Raw genomic sequence first — 19083 nt, forward strand, 5'->3', positions numbered from 1 at the left:
TCTACATGAATGGTGCATGGATTTTGACACTTAATGACATCACTTGGTATTAACAGTTATTGCTTGTTTACAATTGGAAACAAAGGCTTCATCACTGCAGGTCATTCGTCTAGAACACCTTTTTCTTTTTTCTGCCTTTCCATTCTCCAAGTTCCAGCTTTCTCAAGCCAATCCTCCCTCGCTACTCTTACTGTAACTGTGTATTTTTAGAGGAACTAGATTTGATTTCCCCCAACCCTCCAATGAAATCTGATGCCTGGAGAAAATGAACTAATTTTAAACTGGGGCGATGGAGTGTTTGCCGTGTGATCGTTCACCCAGTCACACTGTGACATCACTATGTGAGGGACAGAATGACACTGCCTCATCTACTATGTTCTGTCACATCTTATTGTGCTTTGGCCCATTATTTATGTTCCTATTCATTTTTCTCATCCTTAGAATTGGTTATGTTCCTGTCCTCTGTTTCACTTTTGTTTCTTATCTTACATCTCGATAAATATTTTTTATATTAATATATGCATCTACTGTCTTCAAAATGGGTAAAATGGATGATTGAATTCAAGATGTCTCTGTCTCCTCTTATCTAACACGGAAACTTCTCCTTGGAAGGACCTACCCCGCTCTCCTGTGGCCCCGCCCCTGGAGTCCTGCTTCCTGAGACCTGCTCGACCTGCCAACCGCCGCCCTCCCTCCCGCTGGGCGGCCCACTCCCCCTCCTCCTCCCCCCGGTGGTCTGAGGGCGCAGAGCGGAGGTTCACCTTCCCAGAGACCAGTAAGACAATACTGGAACTGGAGGAGCCAGGAGCGGACAACTCTCCAGCATGACCGCCAGGTCCTCCTCTGACGGGTCTCCTCCTCTACCTGCTCTCCTGTCGGAGCCTAAACAGACCTCTTACCTCAGATCCCACTCGGGAAGACTCAGGAGGGACAGGAAGGGGTTGAGATCCAGTAGCACCAGCTGACCAATGAGGACAAAGAACCCAGAACTTTCTTTGTGGAGAACCTGGAATGTACTGTAACAACAATGACAACAACAACAAAATCCATAAGAGGTGCCTGTACACACAGTTATTCATAGGCCTGTATGTGTGTGTATATATGTATGCAATACATGTATGCAGGAAGTGTATTTCAATTACTGTACAACTATTTTTCAGGATACTCTAAAGGAAAACTATAGATCTGATCCTGTACTTGTCCAAACATAAAGGTTTACACAGTTTTTGTCTGTTTACACGTTATCTTTCTTTTTGTTTATTTGGACATTTAGTACAATGCACTAGTTTATTCTGCCAACAATCCATATTAATGCTATTTTCTTACGTTGAACATGTTACCTTAATTGCTTTTCCCAGCCTTTGAAGCTTGAATGAAGAGTATTCAGTTGTATCTTGAGGAGACAAGACTCTTTCTACGGAAGCAGGGACACATGATGTCAATTAAGATGTTGATGTGTTTATTTATTTATTTGTTCAAATGAATGTTAAACTGTACAAACACTTAGATAAGGGAAAATTACAACTGAATAACCTTATGCATATTTGGAAGGCAGTTGTACAAATATCTGTAAAATATTTGCATGCCTTTTGAACTAGCACTTTAGTGCATGTACAGAAATGCTGTCGTTACTGATCATCACTGAGCTCAATGTATGAAGAAAAAAAGAACATTGTGAATGTACACTTGATTTATCCTTTTGTTGTCCTTTAATTTGCATTGACTAAAGTAAAAACACCCATTTTTAAATTATCAATCTATTATACTGTCTTTGTACAGTTGTCACTATGTAATAGGATCAGGTTTTTCTTTAACAAAGAAAAACGGGATTGTAAAAAAATAAATGTTTTAAACAAGAGTCTATGTTAAAAGTCTAAGTCAATAGTCTAATTGGTAATAAACATGAATGTGTATTTACAAGTCTTGCTCTGACATTTGTTTTGTACCATCTCCGAGCAGGCAAGTTTGTTAGATAAAAGATTAAATGGAAAGAAATAACAGGGTAAGACTGGCTTAGAGTTCCACATGGAAATGTTGTACGTCAACAGCACTATATCATAAAGCTCCAAAGACAATCCTACAGGTTTTAGTTTGGGGGATGGTTTAAAAGGTCTGTGGGATGTTTTGTGTGTGTGTGGATTACAGTGTATGCCTGACATGCTGCACATACCTCACCAAGGGTGGAATAGGAGAATGGAGAGTGTGAAGTACACTTTCACGTTCGACTCATTATATATTATGACTCTAAAAATTCCTCACCAAAGAGGGTCCTACCATCGCCATGCCTATTCCAGAAATCAATAGGACTGCTAGGGATGATTGATTTCACGTCTAGTACTTGTGACTTTTCATTGGTGAACATGAAGCCACCAAAGGGAGTGTGTCTGAGAAATAGAGAGGCAGACAGAAAGAAGACAGAGAGCTGCAGGGGTTACCTTTCCTGGAGTTATTAGGGTTAATAATTGATGTGTCTCCAGCTGAGATGCTGATGGCTCCGAGCAGGTCAACCCAAGGAACATGGAGGGAGAGCAGGAAGCAGCATCTGAATAATTTACCGAGCGGTGAATCTGTGCTCAGACCGATGGATAGACAGAGCTCTCAGGCTGCCCTCCTATCACATCACACAGCACATGATTGGTCTAGAACGCTCACAGCACACCAGGGAGCGCACAGGAATCAGGAAGGTTTCCTCTTCACCATTTCTACAAGGTCAGACAGGATTGAACTAAATCTATACCGTTACTGGGGTGGGGTGAATCTGGATCTATATCTACTGCAGGCTATGGAGGACTTTGTATTGGGAGAGATGACACACTACCTGTCACCTTTCTCAATATTGCTGACAGAAGGGCTGATTTTGAAGGTCATTTTGAGAGTTTGGTGTCACTTTGGTCACTTTTTCAAAAAGAAAGGCTTTGGTCTGTTCTGTAAATGATTTGACATTCAGATGTTGGAAAACAAGTTCACTGAATTTAATTAATTTACTCCATCAATTGACAAACCTAAAATTGAAATGACCCGCACTCATTTCAAATCATCTAGTTCTCTAACTGAGCTCACTGAAATATAATTCTGTCTCAAAATTAGTCATTCATTTTGCCCCTCTGCAGAGTTGGTGGCATTTTTTAATGCAAAACTGAAAGCAAATAGCTGAACAGACAAACTAACCAACTCTAAACTACCACATAAAATGCGATTAAGCTTCATTTCGATTTATTTCCAACAACATTCATTTCTACTTTACATATTTAATCCCATAAATTAAATACTGATTTGCGAAGCCAAATCCACTTTAGTAAGACCCCATTAAAAGATAAGAAGCAAAAAGTGAATTAGGCCACTTGTCCTCAGACCCTGTGTCTTTTCAGTTCATGATTAGATAAATAAAGATGCTAATCTATAACTGGTTGTTATTTAACAGCAACCATTTTTCTTGGTTTGCTGTTCATAGGATTATTCCTTCTGCCCTGTAATTACGATTGAGCGACACGAACATTCCCAGCTACAGACACATCTCTTTCAGCAGTTACTAAGATGACAGCATGAAATAGGAATGTGCCACTCACTGAATACATCACATTAGCCCCTGGTAACACTATCTAATTCATTTTATTTCAGTCTGTGACTTATGTTGATATTAAACTATCCGAAAAAATTGTTTAACAAATAGATCAAGAGGGATTTAGATGTGTTTCCAGATTTTAAATGCAGTCATGATTATTGCTTGAGATATTGGATTAGAACCGTGCAGAAGTATGTGTAAATGACAGGGAGCATTTGTGAAGACATCTTCTCTAACTTTAAAACATATTGAAAAATGTAAAACATTTCCTCTTGTCTCAAAGTGATGCATAATGCAACATAGTGGTCTTGACATCTTTTCTTCCAAATGGTACAGTTAGATACACCATGTTTCCAAATCTCTGTTGGTTTCAGGTGACATATGAGGCCTATTTTTTGTTTCCATCGTGTGAAAGGGGTTTACCATTGTAGTCTGAAGACACCGCCGGGATCTGTGATAAAAGACAATTTGTTGTTCACTGTTTACAATCACATTGTATAAGTGTGCATGTATTTTGTCGTTTTTGTTTCTATTTCAGTTTTCTTCCAATTCGGTCTGTCTCATTATGGATTTGTAGAATGTTTAACGGTTTCGAGCTTTTGTGTTGAATGAACCTTTTGTCAAAATAGCTCAAAAAGAACGCACAAACCACCCTGCAGCTGTGTGCAAAAAAACTCCAACTGACAAAACAACACAACCGCTTTGGCTATGTGATTAGCTGAGGGGTTGTCATGCCAACACCACAAAAAGCTCAGGCTCCATCCAGGAGGCAGAGATTGGGGTTGATGAGAATTCCTTTTGAGAGAAGACTTTGCCTGGAGGCCCTCTGGGTCCCCTGCACTTCACTTGTGTCATTCTGTGTAGAAAAGCTCCCTTGGTTCTGTCCTGAAACTTGTGTACGGTGTTTGTATGAAGAGAGCATGGCAAGGGCCGGGTGTCAAGTTTTGGGATTTTCACTTCATAAGAAAGATGCAATTGTATGACAAAACAGAGAGCTCCATTGTAAAAGAGGAGAGATGGCTTAAACTGTTGTAGACAGAAGCTGGCCTGTTCACCAGACAAATGTTTCTGCTCCTACAAGCAGATGTCATTTTTGGGAAAAGCAAATATTTGTTTATGTGTATTAAAAATCAATGTCACACAAAAGGTATTGAAGATGGTTCTGAATACTATACATTCGTTACATGAAAGTAAACATTCAAGAAATAAGATCAAGTGGCTCACTGTGACTGTGGATTTCAGTTATGCCATCTGCCACCTTTTGAAAGGAAAAAACTCAAACTGACTTACAAAGCCCATCCATTTGCTACCTCCTTTGACTTGCCCTTTGTGTAGCTAGTGCAGCTAATTAGCTGTGAATGTGCTGCCCAAAGTTCACCAAGCCCTCACACACACACCTACAGACACACACGCATACAATCATTCCCTCCCAGACAGCGGGTCTTATGCCCGGGCAAGGCGTTGCGGAGCAGGTCCCAGCGCAGCTGATGGAGGCTGAAGGAGAAAGACAGGGGCTCTATCTCTGAGCCTGTGACATATCATACACAATGCGAAGGATTTGGGTCCATAATCCTTTGGGTGCTGGGCTGGTTGGGGCGTGGGGAGGTGGGGTAAGGATGCTTTACAGGATAAAGCTGAGTCTCTCCTTCTTTTTGCTTGACAGTGAATACAATATGTAGCTTTACTTGTATGAAGATGTAGATAAATAGCTTTGCTGTCATGATGTTCTCAGGTATTGCACAAAATAGGTGATCAGCTATTATTTTTTAGGATCTCCCTGAATGACAAACATGTCAGCATGGGCAAGCTTTGTTTGTGATTGGCTTGATTGGCTGGCTTGATTACACAAACTCTTGAATTTGAAATAGCTCATGTCAAGTGAAACAAGGAGTTTTTTTGCGTTGTTCTTGATCTCGTAGAGTGACAATCAGCTGGCTGAGGAACACAGGAGGTTTTTACACCAATAGAGGGCACTTCAAACAACCCCTGTGGCCAGGCTGTCTCTCATCCATAATATATACACTATGATATGGTGTGCACTGTCAAAACGAAAAGGGCTGCACGCAGTAAACAAACTGATATACTAAAGCCTTGAAGAATATACGGAACTGTTTATTTCTTGAAATCACCCCAACCTGACACAAGCACTGGATCATCAATGTGGCTTTATATCCTGGTTGTTGCGCCTTGTGCCGGGTGAATCCCTGATTCAATCAACCAACTCAGAGATTCCACATATATTTCCCATAAATCAGTCATCACCTTCTTTTTTTAAAAGGCCAATAACACAACATGTCATGAGACTTGATTGCGCAACGTTCTGTGCTGCAGGTGTTTGGAACGCAGCCCCCCGGGGGGACAGAGAGGAGAACATGACAGCTGATCCTGCGGCCACTAACACGGATGGTGCACAATCCTCCCAGAGGAAACCTCTGGCAGACTTTAGTAAGGACTGGAGAGGGGTGACAAGGCGACCATCGTCGTAGCAACCACACCTCATGAGGCGATGACATAACACGGTGTTGCTGTCCCCTCCCCGTGTCGCTCGTGACAACAACACTGCAGAGAGTGCGGATCTTCACATCTCAGTGGGACGATGTGTGTGTGTTTGTTGGTCTGGGTTTGCGAGATAAAACAAGAGAAATAATGACCTAAGTAACTTCTGTGGCTCTATGATGTCATCTCAAAAACAAAGGCTTGTGATTTCAGCTCCAACAAATCCAGGATGCATTGAGATAAGGTATTTGTCTCCCTCTCTTGTATCTCTTTTCCTCTCCTTCTAATAGTTACTCCCTACAGGCCTGGTCAGATTATCAAAGCCAGATGTTCCTCCACTGCAGACAACAGAGAGACAGACGCTTCCACTGTACTGGTCGATAACAGCACTGGTTTAACCACAAGGGGGCATCTTTGAGATTCTAAAATCAAATCAGCCTCTTTCTGACGTCAAAAGTGTTTATGATTATTTTATTACCTAGAATAGATCATTTGTTATACAATTTAATTTTTAGGTCACAGAAACCAACTGTAAATATACATCAACATTTAAAATACAAACTATATACGGAACTGTGCAAAGCAGCTTGTCTACCATGTGAATCCACATTGTGTTGTTAATAATGATCTGGCATTGACATCTTCCTATCAACAGATCTCATTTACTAAGGGTCTGACAGTTAAAACAGTAGGAAACAGAATGCACAACCTGAGCTGGGATTTGATTCTCAACAGCTTCCTCATTGCACTAGTATTCCATTGGCTTTCCTACATAGATGAACCTACCCCTGATCTCCAGCCCAGACCCCATCCCTCAATAACATTGTCTGCATATTGTCTGCATACAACAACCCTGAGGCTGATCTGGGACCGGCACAAAGGGAAATCTATCCATCAGCACCAGAGCAGAGCGAGGGTCTGTGTTGATGCCTCACGCTGCTGCCTCGCAGCGCTGACTGAAGAGTACCTCCACTACCTTGGGATCCGCCAGGGTTGAAAGGTCGCCAAGATCCTTCTCGTTCCGGGCGATCTGCCTCAGGACTCGCCTCATGATCTTACCTGTTGACAAACAAGGTCCCGATAAACGACAAGGCTGATACTCAGCGAGGGAGATGTCTTGTTTCCTCTTGTTGTTGGCCACTTACCAGAGCGAGTCTTTGGGAGCCCTGGAGCATTCTGAATGAAGTCTGGTGTGGCGATGGGCCCAATTCTCTCTCTCACTGAAATAAAAAATGAAGCAGGCGACAATATGAAAGCATGTCCGGCGTCTTAAAAGTCAACGCCAACTCGTCATCTTTAATCAAGTGTAACTCCTAGTTACCTAGTCCCTTCAGCTCCTCCACCAGTTTGTGGTTGAACTCCCTGCTGTCTTTGAGGGTGACGAAGCAGTAGAGACACTCGCCCTTTACCACATGAGGCCGGCTGACTACGGCAGCCTCCGCCACAGCCGCGTGCTTGGTCAGGGCTGCCTCCACCTCCGCTGTGCTCATCAGGTGGCCTGGAGGGAAAAACACGCCACTGGGTTGACACACAGACTCGCACTGTAGTAGATAGTCGACTCTCACTAGAAGGCTCACCGCCTGAGGTTTACCTGACACATTTAGCATGTCATCTATTCTGCCTGTGATCCAGTAGTAGCCATCCTTATCCCGTCTGCAACCTGTCAAAGAACAAACAGTGGCATGCAAAAACATGAGTAAATTTAGTCTGAAATTTGCCTATTCAATAAAAAAGAAAGTGTCTGATGAACAGATAAAGTTGTTTATCAGAAGTGGCTAAAGAGACCTACCATCGCCAGTTACATAAAACCCTGGAAATTTCTTGAAGTATTGGTTCTCAAACCGCTCTTGGTTTCCATACACAGTACGCATAATACCAGGCCAGGGTCGCCTGAACACCTGCAGGGCCACAAGGACAACTTTATACACAAACACTGAGCTGTAGGAATATTGAAAGACTCTCATTAAGAAAGACTGTGTCATAATTAAAAATGGTAGGATGGTGCTCCTGAATGAAAACAAAACTGTACTGACCAGGTAGCCCTCAGCCTCCCCCTCCAGCTCCTCCCCATGCTCATTCAAAATGGTGGGCTCCACCCCAAAGAAAGGAAATGTCTGAGAGATCAAAAAAAAAAACACTTTGATACAGACTTTATACACCTTCATTTTATGGGATTGAAGCATTGACTGTTTCTTCAAATCCAATACTAAAGACCTGACCAGGCAAGTCTGTACATCAGGAACATGTGAAATAACCCAAGCATATAACAGCTTCTCCCCCTGGCTCTGTAGTCATGCAATCACTGTATGTATCATCGATACATCCAATCTTTATGTGTAGGTATAAATAGCACAAGGAGCGCCTATGTAAACAGAGAAGAGAGGAGAGTTGTTGTCACTTACAGCAGAGCCAGGTTTGAGAGGCGTGGCAGCGGGGAGAGGAGTCAGAACATGGCCACCCTGCAGGTATGATTACACAAGAGATCAGGCCACCAGCTCACAGCGTTGCACGGCCAACACACCGTGAGCAGGTGGAAGACTACTTTGTACAGAAGAAAACTAGCTTCATTAACAAGCTACACCAGATGAGGCCTGAATTTGCTGAATCATTGGCCAAAATGAGCATATTGAGAAACAGGGTCCTGGCCTTGTTTGCAGAGGGATGTTGCTCAATACTCACTGTCTCTGTCTGCCAAAACGTGTCGACCACGGGGCACCTGCTCTGGCCCACCACCTCATAGTACCAGAGCCATGCTTCTGGGTTGATGGGTTCACCAACTGTACCCAGAATCCTCAGGCTCGACAGATTGTACCTATTAGATTCAAGGATTGATTATGTCAACCTTTACTATTTAATGTTGTACATTACTTAATTACAACATTTTATAAATATGCCTGTATGTTAGGGCTAAGGAACAACTCTAATATACTACCCGACAAGCACCAAAAAAAAGCTTATTGAAAAGAAAACAGTAAAGAAAGAGTGTTATTTTACTTTTGTCCAACAGATGGCACCTATGGGCTAATTATGTTTCACTGTGTGTGTGTGTGTGTGTGTGTGTGTGTGTGTGTGTGGTTGCGTAACCATGTGCAGTATTGTTAAAATGTTCAGTATGTGTGTGCATTTATGTATGTATCGGTGTGTGTGTGTGTGTGTGTGGTGTGTGAGTGTGTTTTCTTACTTCTGCACTGGTTCTTTTCCATACTTCATCAACAGGCGTATGGCTGTGGGTGCTGTGTAAAACTTGGTCACTTTGTACTTTTCAATGATCTCCCAGAACCTGCCCACATGAGGGTAGACTGGCAAGCCCTCAAACTGCGACACGCACACAAACACACATGACGTCAATCAACATCATCGCACCTCACCTCATCATGTGGACATGTTGGTTATGATATCAGAGGTGTACTTTGACACAGCATTTGACCAGTGAGAAGGTCTAATAAACAGCAGCAATAAGCCTCCGTTCTACTCACGAGAACACCAGTCGCCCCGTTGGCGAGAGGGCCGTAGGTGATGTAAGAGTGTCCTGTGATCCAGCCAATATCTGCCGTACACCAATACACGTCGTCATGGTGATGATCGAAAACGTACTTGAAGGTCAGTGAGGTGTAGAGCATGTACCCTGCCACTGTGTGGAGAACGCCCTGTACAGTACACACACAGGAACATAATCACTGGCATTGAAGAGCCTCAGTCAACATTAACAAGACGCCACTCCCAAATGGGCTGATTGGTATGTGTGCGTGCGTGTGCGCGTGCGTGTGTCTGTATGTTTTTACCTTCGGCTTGCCGGTGGAACCGCTGGTGTAGAGAATGAATAGGGGGTCCTCTGCATCCAGCCACTCAGGCTCACAGTCGTCCGAAACATCTGCCATGACCTCATCCCACCACACATCACGCTCCGCATCCCAGGGGATCTGCAGCTTGTTTGAGGCTTCTCCGCTCTTTGTCCTCAGCGAGTGGTTTTTCACAACCAGGCATCTGGTAACAGTAGGGGACACTCTATGGGGGAAAAGAAGTGAACCGTAAGTGGCGATTTCAGACAAAAATAAAATGCTGTTTTAGTCCTTGTTTCTACTGACACCTGTCAATCAACCATCTTTTAGAATGTGGTTCAAAATAACCTGTTCACTCTTATTTTAGGACATCTCTCATTTCTGACTGATGAACCCCTACTGATTTATAGTGCTAATAGTGGAGAATGCTACGGGGTACATTACGGGTGTTTATCCTCTTGTATTTCTTCTGAAATGGACATACGTGTTATTTCACACATCGCTACGGGCAATAAACAGATGGGACTTCCCTGATGCCGCCGTGTTGCCCAGCAACCCCACACAGCTTGGAGACCAGACCATCCTTTTCCTCAACAGCCCAGATAATAGCTGATAAGCACTGAGGCATGTGTGTGTGTGCGTGGCGAGTCTATGACTCACATTGCCAGGGTTAGGTGGCTGTGGTAAACACAAGCTGTTGTAAAGACACGGAAGATAGCAAAGGCTGTAGAACTTACTTGTCCCGGCTCTTCTCCAGTGCCTCTTCCACTATCTGTTTCAGGTTTATGAGCTTCTGCCCTCTGTATACTCCGTCTGTGACAGAGAGAGAGAGCAAGAGAGAGAGAGAGAGAGAGAGAGAGAGAGAGAGAGAGAGAGAGAGAGAGAGAGAGAGAGAGAGAGAGAGAGAGAGAGAGAGAGAGAGAGAGAGAGAGAGAGAGAGAGAGAGAGAGAGAGAGAGAGAGAGAGAGAGAGAGAGAGAGAGAGAGAGAGAGAGAGAGAGAGAGAGAGAGAGAGAGGTGAGATCACCTCATCTGGGAGGGTCTGTTTGCAACAGTGGGCCACGTTACACCAGAGGAACCTCTTTACAGCTTCAAATGTGGTTTATCAAAACTGTGGTGTGAGGAAGTTGGGGGGAAGGTCCACATGCTACTGGCTGGGTGGTGCCAGCATTATCCTGGCCCACGTTCTGTATTACCTGCCGTCACTACGATACAACACTGGGCATCCAGGATCCTCTCACACAGGGACTCAGAGGAGTAGCCTGCAAACTAAGCACACACACACACACACACACATCATTTCAGCTCAATCTGTAAAACACATACAGAATTTAACCAGGTCCTTCTACAGATTACTGTACTGTTCATTAGAGTAGTACTTGGTTTCCAAAAAGGCAGAGTCTCACTTTAATAACATCACAAGTCCCACTGTGTGTGGAACTTTGAACTTCAACAAACTTTGACGAGTTTTGTCATTTCAGTTTGATGTCAGTGATGGACATCTGACATTCTTTGGATCACAAATGAACAATGGACAAGGAGTAATGGGGTCAGTCATATTCCTTCAGACAAAAATAGCCTCACATACTGGATCAAAATTAACTCTGAAGGTTCCCAGATGGTCTCTGCAACTGCAACACTTCTCCACATGGATACAAGAGCTTGAGTGACAAAAATAGTATTTGGCTCACTGGAATCACGCTTACAATGATCCCATCTCAAATTGCATGAGGGCAGTTATAGTCTGACCCATATTTAAACCCTTGGCAGGAGGAGAAGGACCCTGGGAAGAATGAGAGTCCCTCTTCTGTACAGGTGCAGTCCCAGTTGATTTTCACAGGCCATGAACAGCTGATACAGTAGGAGCAAGTGGAGAACAATTGGACAGCTAGGTTTTTCCAGGGCTAAAATAGGCTATAGAAACTACACGAAACTCAGGTGAATCTTCCAAACCCATGCAATAGAAGTTGAGGAGGTTCAAATATGCAACTTACTACAATGGAGTGCACTGCTCCTATCCTGGCACAGGCCAGCATTGTGTAGACCAGCTCTGGGATCATAGGCATGTAAATGGCCACCCTGTCTCCTTTCTTGACTCCTGTAAAAAAACATATACAGGCTCATTATAAGAGGTTTAGTATGCCATTGGCAAATACAAATATCATGGCTTTGAATGTTCAGAAACATATGGTGAGAATTATAGTTTTTCATTTATTTAATTTTGTTATACAACACTGATAAAGATATAAGTCTTACCCATCTGTTTCAGGACGTTGGCACACCTGCACACCTGACTTAACAGCTGACTGTACGTAATAGCCATGCTGTGATCAGGAGAGTTCCCTTCCCTGAAAAATCAATAAATATATCAAACTTAATCTACTACACTTTTTTTCATGTAAGACTTAACTCCCCTTATGGTACATTGTACTTTCAATCAGTTATTATTTCTAAGGCATGGTCATGGCAGCATGGTCCTTGCCATTGTCTCTATCTATATTGTGTTTGGATGCCAGTCAGGAAACTTCTTGATAAGCAATGTAGCACTAAATTGCACAATACACAGTAATAACCAAGTAACCATGGCAGTGTGCCTGGTCAAACCTTGATTCTGGTCTGGGAAAGTATTTAAAACTGGATTTTAATCAGGATTAAAATTCAGGATCTGATTTTAATTTGTTTGTGAAATATGTCTGTATTACCTAATATGGAATTAGTCTTAACATCATGGGATATTTCTGCTATCAACACAGGGAAAATCCCTTTGCTCTTAGTCTATCAGCCACTGCACCTGGCACCATGTTTTAAGCAAAGTGCTGACAGGCTACTGACAAGATAGTATCTTTAGTCCAGAACCACAAAAGTATCTGAGACACATTATTCATTACCTGCCATCGATACTATCATTTGTCATTGGGGGGATTACCAAGAGTTCTACACACTTTCTTAAACATCTTTGTTTGTATGCTATGAGCAATATAAATGCTCTATTTCCTTTAATCATTTGATCTAACTTATTTTACTTGGCAGGAAGGAGAGGATTACTTTTCTACTAAGATTGCCACAATAACTGTAAAAACGAATTGTCTACTGATTTAAGCAAATTATTTTATCAAATGCATCTCATTATTGAAAATAAATGTTTATATTGTAACTGCTTGAGATTGACAGGTTTGGACAACCCCAGTGGGCTATTGCAACAAACTGAACAATCAAGTCCATCAGGCTGGACATGCTTACTGAAAAGATCCTTTGAACTGTTTTATACGGTTCTCCACTGTGAGCTCTGTTGTTGTAATCTGTATGCTATTGTCAAAACCACTGTGGCAAAACAATTAGTGTACTTGCATTGTACCAATTTGTACACCTCTTTGAGTGTAGGGTAATCTGCATGAGACCAGACACACCTTTGATTCGATGATCATTCAACCCAGATGTGAAGCTGAATGAAACACTACTGGTATTTGAAATTAAAGACAATATATCATTGTCTTTTAATGGTGTGTAGCAAATATTTTGATTACTGATATTTTGTACTGTAATTAGGCCTACTTATGGAGTTTTCTATCCTGTTTAACCTACTGGTTTGCTATGTGTAAACACTCACCCCTTGTAGGAGGGAAAACCAGTACTTTGCAATGCTGTATCAGTCTCATCACAGTTTCTCTCTGGAGCTCAGACCTGTAAGCCCTGTTCTCTTTTAAAGGGGCACTATTTGGGATCTATGGCTAGTGACAATGGCTGAAATGCCTCACATAGCTGTGCACAGTCATTTCCCCTGGGTTGAGACATGCTGACTTACCAGTAATATGCAACTTTTTCTCCAAGATTTCTGTCTTTCACATTTCTGTCCAGGACATTGTAGCACATGTTGGTTTTGGCCCCCTCCATACATTTGACATAAATATTTCCTTTAGTAACATCAAAATTATATTGAAGAATTGGTCCTGTTGCAGGTTTTTTCCAATAGAACTCTGCAGCAACTTCCCTCCAGAACACTGTGATTTAGAAAATACATTTTTGATTGCACACACACACAAGCACACATATGCACACACAACGCAGATTCACAGTATTTGCAAGTAATCTAACTTACCCTCTGGCTCATCAACTGACTTTTTGTATAGTGCAAGATAAGAGTAGAAATCAGGCACATGTGCATCCTTTTTCAGGTCTTCAGGAGGATGATATATTTTGTCCTCTCTATGATGAGATCCAGGGACAACCATTGTTAACAGACAGATGTAGAACTTATTTGAGTAACAGGTAAATGGGTCAACCCAGAAACCCTGCTGATCTGACTATCCTCCAGAGATAAATGCACGACAAGGCCTCAGTATAGGAACAGTTGCAGTCTGTCTAGAGCCCAACCCTAATCCCATGGTTTGTGTCACTTCCAGTTTGCTTAGTTCCCAGGCAACCAATCGAAATTCTTACACTGGCACTCCCACCTTTTCATTGGTTGGGTGTACCCTGGTCTGTTGATCGTATTATTTAGCTAGCAGGAGGAGGAATCTCTGTGGGAGGAATGTAGTCGGTATACTGTGTATTTACGCCGAGCGGTGGTACAGAGAGTGTAGTGTATTCCTAGAAAAAAAAAACTCGTTCGCGGTCCATTAGCACTGAATTTCTGTGCCCCACTCATCCATAAGTGATATGGTTATATTTTCTCGCTCTATTTAGTTTACTAAATGTAATGGTATTAGTATTGTTTCATTATTTCGATATTGTAAAAAATACAATTGAAACAATAGTTAATGGTTATAATAATATATACTGCACAAAAGAGAAGCAAACATGTTATCAAGTTAGGATACATGCATTTTTATTCCCGAAAGTTTAATGCTTTGTTGTCGATTGCGTAGACTGCAGACGTTGCGTAAATCAGACCCTCCTAATCGATGATCGACTTGTGTTGATGTCGGCCATTGCTGTCCTGTAGGTGTCGGCAAACTGGAACGGGACAAACAAGCTATCTGAGAATGTTTTTATCTTCGGCTATTCGTTCTGCTGTATCGCAGACGGTAAGTATATTAAAGGGTGCATATTTTGAGTAAACTATGTAGATGTTTGTTTTCTTAAACACCGTATTACATGTCATGACACTTCACAAGGGCAAGTTGTAGCGGCCTAGTAGTGATTAGCTAGCAAGCTAACGTCAGTTCAAACCGAGGCAGTCCACATCTACCATTACTATATAATCGGATAGGGCTTTTTTGTATCTTGTATTTGGTATAGTCAGACTGGAATTTGATTTGGTAATTGGACATGCCCCTGTGTACGCTGCATGTTCGACAGCTGTTAATGCTGTGCATGCTAAGTTACTTATGGATGTCAACATACATGTGTGCTGCCTGTGGTGGTGGTGGTGATATGTATGATCTCGGACAAGTGCCACACATTAAAGCCGTGTAGTTAGCTAGAGCCTACATCACGCACCGGATGACCAAGCCAATCAATGTACTGGTACATGTAAGCCAAATATTGTTACGCCAAGAGGTTCATGTTGTACGATTGAATGAGTTCGTAAAATGTATGAAACTCACCTTGTCCTATCTCCTCGATCACAGGCAAGACAGGTGCGGAGCCTACACAGGTCCGCAGCACGTGCTGGAGCTGGGGGCATCTTTGTGGTAAGTGTATTATGTTCAGTGTTGCTGATGACATTTGTTAGTTTTTTTAAATGCAGCATACCGTGGCCACTTTAGAGTTGTCTGCTCTCCTTCCATCACCAGATACTAGAAAATATGAAAATACTTAAAAAGTATTTAAGTAATTACCAAGTATATACATTGGGTGCTGGCCGAATTCAGTGTTGTGCAGAAGACAAGCAGCAAAGCCAAGCCACTCTGACTGGACACAACATAGATGCTTTCGATTCAAATCCCTGGTGAATTCAATTGTTGATTTAGCTGCCTTCTGGTCTGCTGCTTTTTCAAAACCATATTGTGTCAGCGGAAAATTCACATGCATGTGTGTGGCAGGTAGCGGAACTATGGCATGGTAACAGTCCCCTGGTAAAAGTGATGCCTCATTAGTGTGATCATTTGGAGCCCCTCATTATCTGGAGGCAGTAGGTTATTGTCAGTATGAGCTACTAACTTGTATCTTTCTCCTGTTCACAAGGGGGCAGTATGGTCAGAGGTTACTTTTATAAATAAACTAATTTTCTATTGCTAGATACACTGATACATTGAAATGCTTGTTTTGGATGTACTTAGGCTGATGAAAGTGACCTGTTCTGATACTTTGTCATTTCTGTTTCAGCATAGGGACACCCCAGATAACAACCCAGATACTCCATTTGAATTTACTGATGAGAATAAGAAGGTGAGTTTTTTATTAGAAGCAATTGTTCAAAGAATTGGTTCATGCAAAGTACATGTTATCTGTTTATTTTGCCTATTGCTATTTTGTTTGCAAAGTAGAAATGTGAAATAATTATGTTATGACCTCTTATTATACTCTATGGACATATTATCTATTTTCCTATTCTCAACGCCACAATTGTTTACAAGCAGTTTTGTTTCTTTCTTCCTTAGCGGATTGAAGCGATTATTTCCATGTACCCAGAAGGACACAAGCAAGCTGCCACCATTCCTGTGTTGGATCTGGCCCAGAGACAGAATGGATGGCTCCCGATATCAGCAATGAACAAGGTACCCAGAATTGACTACTCCGGATTTAAGTTAAAAGGAGATTATGTCTTGAATATTATGTCAACCATGACAGTATTATGACTCATCAGATTTGTAGCCAACCACACACACTCCTACATTTGTCAAGTTTTGTTTGTACTTTTGTATTTAATTACTTTAAAATGTTATTTTAGGTTGCAGAGGTTCTTGAAGTCCCTCCGATGAGAGTGTATGAAGTAGCAACGTTCTACACCATGTTCCTTCGTCAACCTGTGGGAAAATATCACATTCAGATCTGTACCACAACACCCTGCATGCTCTGTAACTCTGACAGCATCCTGGAAGCCATTAAAAACAAACTGGGTAAGAAAGCAACCATGCTGTTCACATTGGGTCCCAGTAAAATACATGCAATTAGAGGAATAACATTTTAATATGTATATTAAGGATAAACAAAGATGAGGAGCAAACATATAAAGTAGAGGACTATAAAGGACTTGCTGGCATTCAAATGTTTACTAAGTCTATACATTTAGTCATTTAGCAGACGCTCTTATCCAGAGTGGTATATGTAAATATGTATGTATACAGTATATGTAGACTTTCAATTAGAGCAAGATAATAAATACATGTAGTCTGTTTAAAAGTGTTTCATGATTGGCTGTTTTTGCTTCTGCCTGGTGGATGATGCATCATCAAAATTATATTAGGCTAAAGCTATCTTTAATAATTTCCCACAGGCATCAAGGTTGGAGAAACCACACCAGACAAGATGTTCTCACTAATAGAAGTGGAATGCCTTGGTGCTTGTGTAAATGCCCCCATGGTCCAGATCAATGACAACTATTATGTGAGTTTTTAGATACACTGCATGCACTATGTAAGGAATGAAACAGGCCACAGATGCATAGAAGGATAATGTGTTGCTGTCCTCTTGTCTTCAGGAGGACCTTAGTCCCAAGGACATAGAGGAGATCATTGATGAACTCAAAGCTGGGACCATCCCAGCACCTGGCCCCAGGTAAGAATATCCTTCGGATTCATTTGTCACATAAACTACTAAGCAATCTTTTTTTATTAGGATCTCAAAAATCATATTTCTACATCATTACTTTTAGTCATTACGAGTATATTAAACATAATACATATCTGTCAATTACTGATTGTTAATATTGTAAAACTATTTTATTTCTTGCAGGAATGGGCGTTTCTCCTGTGAGCCAGCAGGTGGACTGACATGCCTGACAGAACCCCCTCCAGGGCCTGGCTTTGGTGTGAGAGCAGACCTGTAAAGACTGGGGCACTCTGATCTTACTGAACTATGTCTAAAGTGAAAAGTAGTAATGTGTAAATAAAATATACATGTATCGTTGCGTTGCGTTGTGTCTGTGTTTGACAGATGACACAAGCCTAGTGCAATGGCTACAGTGTTTACACACACACTCACAGTTTTGCATTGCAATGTTTAGTACCCAACTGAATAAATACTTAACTGCCAAGCTATTGTAAGTCATATTAAACTTAGGAACTCTATTTGAATAAAGACTGGTCAGTAGTTTAATCAAACCTTGACATTTACAGCTCAAGAAGAATTTACAGCAATTGCCCAATAATGCATAATTTCTAAAATAAAGAGGACATACTTTAGACACCTCCGTGATTAACATAATTATGTTGATTTTCCGCACAACTGCACCCTTGTTACAACTGTCTTTATGGTACTAGTGGTACTCGTCTCATGTCTAGCCAGTGCCCCTCCCCCACATCGATTTCCTCGTGATTTTACCCTTGTTCTGCAACATAATATTATGTGTTATTGCGCATGCGCTGCCATTCCTACATAATGCAAATGTCACTGCGCCACAACTAAGGGAGACATAAAAAAAAGCATGATGCAACACCCTGAATTATATTTAACTTAGCATATTTACCAGATAATGGAGAACGTTTGTCATATAATGCACACACTGTCTTAAAACGTGCAATACCTCTTATTTTCTTCTCCCAACATCTTCGAGAATGTTCCTACTGGCCGCAGAGTAGAACGGAAAAGATTACGTCAAGTGCTGAGCGTCACCTCACCCTTCTGTTTAATGGGTCTGCACGTTTTGAACTACAGCTATTACCAACGAAAGAATGCGGCGAGAAAGGACAGTGTTTTATCTGCGGATATTGGATTCCAGCACGCACTTGCATTATGGTTTTGTTGTCGACCTCACAACTTCCAAAATAATTTTGTTATCACGCATATGCAGATTGTTTATTGTATAACATAGAGGTAGATTTATTTTAGGAATTGCAAATTCCGTCCACCGGATCAACAATCGGTCATCCCTGTACAACAAAACGTGCATACCCAATGCCCAAAGTTCCTGACAACTATTCTTCATAAACTCACAAATTATAAAATGAATATGTCGCTTAAAAATGCGTGTGTCTCCGTGATACAAACTTTGCATCAATTGTGAACATTCAAATAGTAATGGAATCAAAATATAACAGAAACCGCTTGACATACCCATTTATATCCAGCAGACGTAGCTAGACCTTTTTAAGCTCGGTGGGGCTCAAGCGACCATATGACTGATCTCGGCCAATGAAAGCGACGT

The 19083-nt window shown here is 41.7% G+C and overlaps 3 protein-coding genes across 6 annotated transcripts in view; 2 read left to right on the top strand and 1 right to left on the bottom strand.

Annotated features, from left to right (window-relative positions):
• The window catches only part of LOC134037055 (microtubule cross-linking factor 1), a 34052-nt gene extending 32140 nt beyond the window's left edge, over positions 1–1912 (top strand). For 3 of the 4 annotated variants that reach the window (XM_062482345.1, XM_062482346.1, XM_062482347.1), the window contains one exon: positions 613–1912. In XM_062482345.1, coding sequence (XP_062338329.1) covers positions 613–828 — 216 coding nt within the window. In that variant the 3' untranslated portion in view covers positions 829–1912. The remainder of the gene's footprint in view (positions 1–612) is intronic. The other variant, XM_062482348.1, reaches the window with a different exon arrangement.
• A 4601-nt stretch (positions 1913–6513) lies between these two features.
• acss2l (acyl-CoA synthetase short chain family member 2 like) lies at positions 6514–14207 on the bottom strand. The gene is made up of 17 exons (XM_062481915.1): positions 13933–14207; positions 13639–13834; positions 12093–12184; positions 11831–11934; positions 11033–11105; positions 10575–10650; positions 9841–10063; positions 9535–9705; positions 9240–9373; positions 8738–8870; positions 8461–8517; positions 8092–8172; positions 7848–7956; positions 7650–7718; positions 7380–7556; positions 7204–7278; positions 6514–7117 (listed from the first exon to the last, which is right to left on the bottom strand). Exons 1-17 carry the CDS (start codon positions 14063–14065, stop codon positions 6990–6992), a joined length of 2031 nt encoding a protein of 676 aa, XP_062337899.1. The 5' UTR covers positions 14066–14207; the 3' UTR covers positions 6514–6989.
• A 495-nt stretch (positions 14208–14702) lies between these two features.
• On the top strand, positions 14703–17842 carry ndufv2 (NADH:ubiquinone oxidoreductase core subunit V2). Its single transcript, XM_062481165.1, has 8 exons — positions 14703–14860; positions 15407–15469; positions 16104–16166; positions 16379–16495; positions 16669–16837; positions 17215–17324; positions 17419–17495; positions 17673–17842. The coding sequence occupies exons 1-8, from the start codon at positions 14819–14821 to the stop codon at positions 17764–17766; spliced, it is 735 nt and encodes a 244-aa protein (XP_062337149.1). The 5' UTR covers positions 14703–14818; the 3' UTR covers positions 17767–17842.
• The last annotated feature ends 1241 nt before the right edge of the window (positions 17843–19083 follow it).

The sequence above is a fragment of the Osmerus eperlanus genome, chromosome 16, assembly GCF_963692335.1.
Source record: "Osmerus eperlanus chromosome 16, fOsmEpe2.1, whole genome shotgun sequence".
Taxonomy (NCBI): Eukaryota; Metazoa; Chordata; class Actinopteri; order Osmeriformes; family Osmeridae; genus Osmerus; species Osmerus eperlanus.

Bases quoted from the DNA above. Each gene is read 5' to 3' on its own strand.
- ndufv2 (XM_062481165.1), top strand. From the start codon at position 14,819: ATGTTTTTATCTTCGGCTATTCGTTCTGCTGTATCGCAGACG. The intron at 16,838-17,214 runs GTAAGAAAGCAA...AATTTCCCACAG, and splicing joins AGCCATTAAAAACAAACTGG to GCATCAAGGTTGGAGAAACC. The intron at 17,325-17,418 runs GTGAGTTTTTAG...TCTTGTCTTCAG, and splicing joins AGATCAATGACAACTATTAT to GAGGACCTTAGTCCCAAGGA.
- acss2l (XM_062481915.1), bottom strand. From the start codon at position 14,065: ATGGTTGTCCCTGGATCTCATCATAGAGAGGACAAAATATATCATCCT. The intron at 12,185-13,638 runs GTAAGTCAGCAT...TTGATTTTTCAG, and splicing joins GAAAAAGTTGCATATTACTG to GGAAGGGAACTCTCCTGATC. The intron at 11,106-11,830 runs GTAAGTTGCATA...GTGTGTGCTTAG, and splicing joins GAGCAGTGCACTCCATTGTA to TTTGCAGGCTACTCCTCTGA.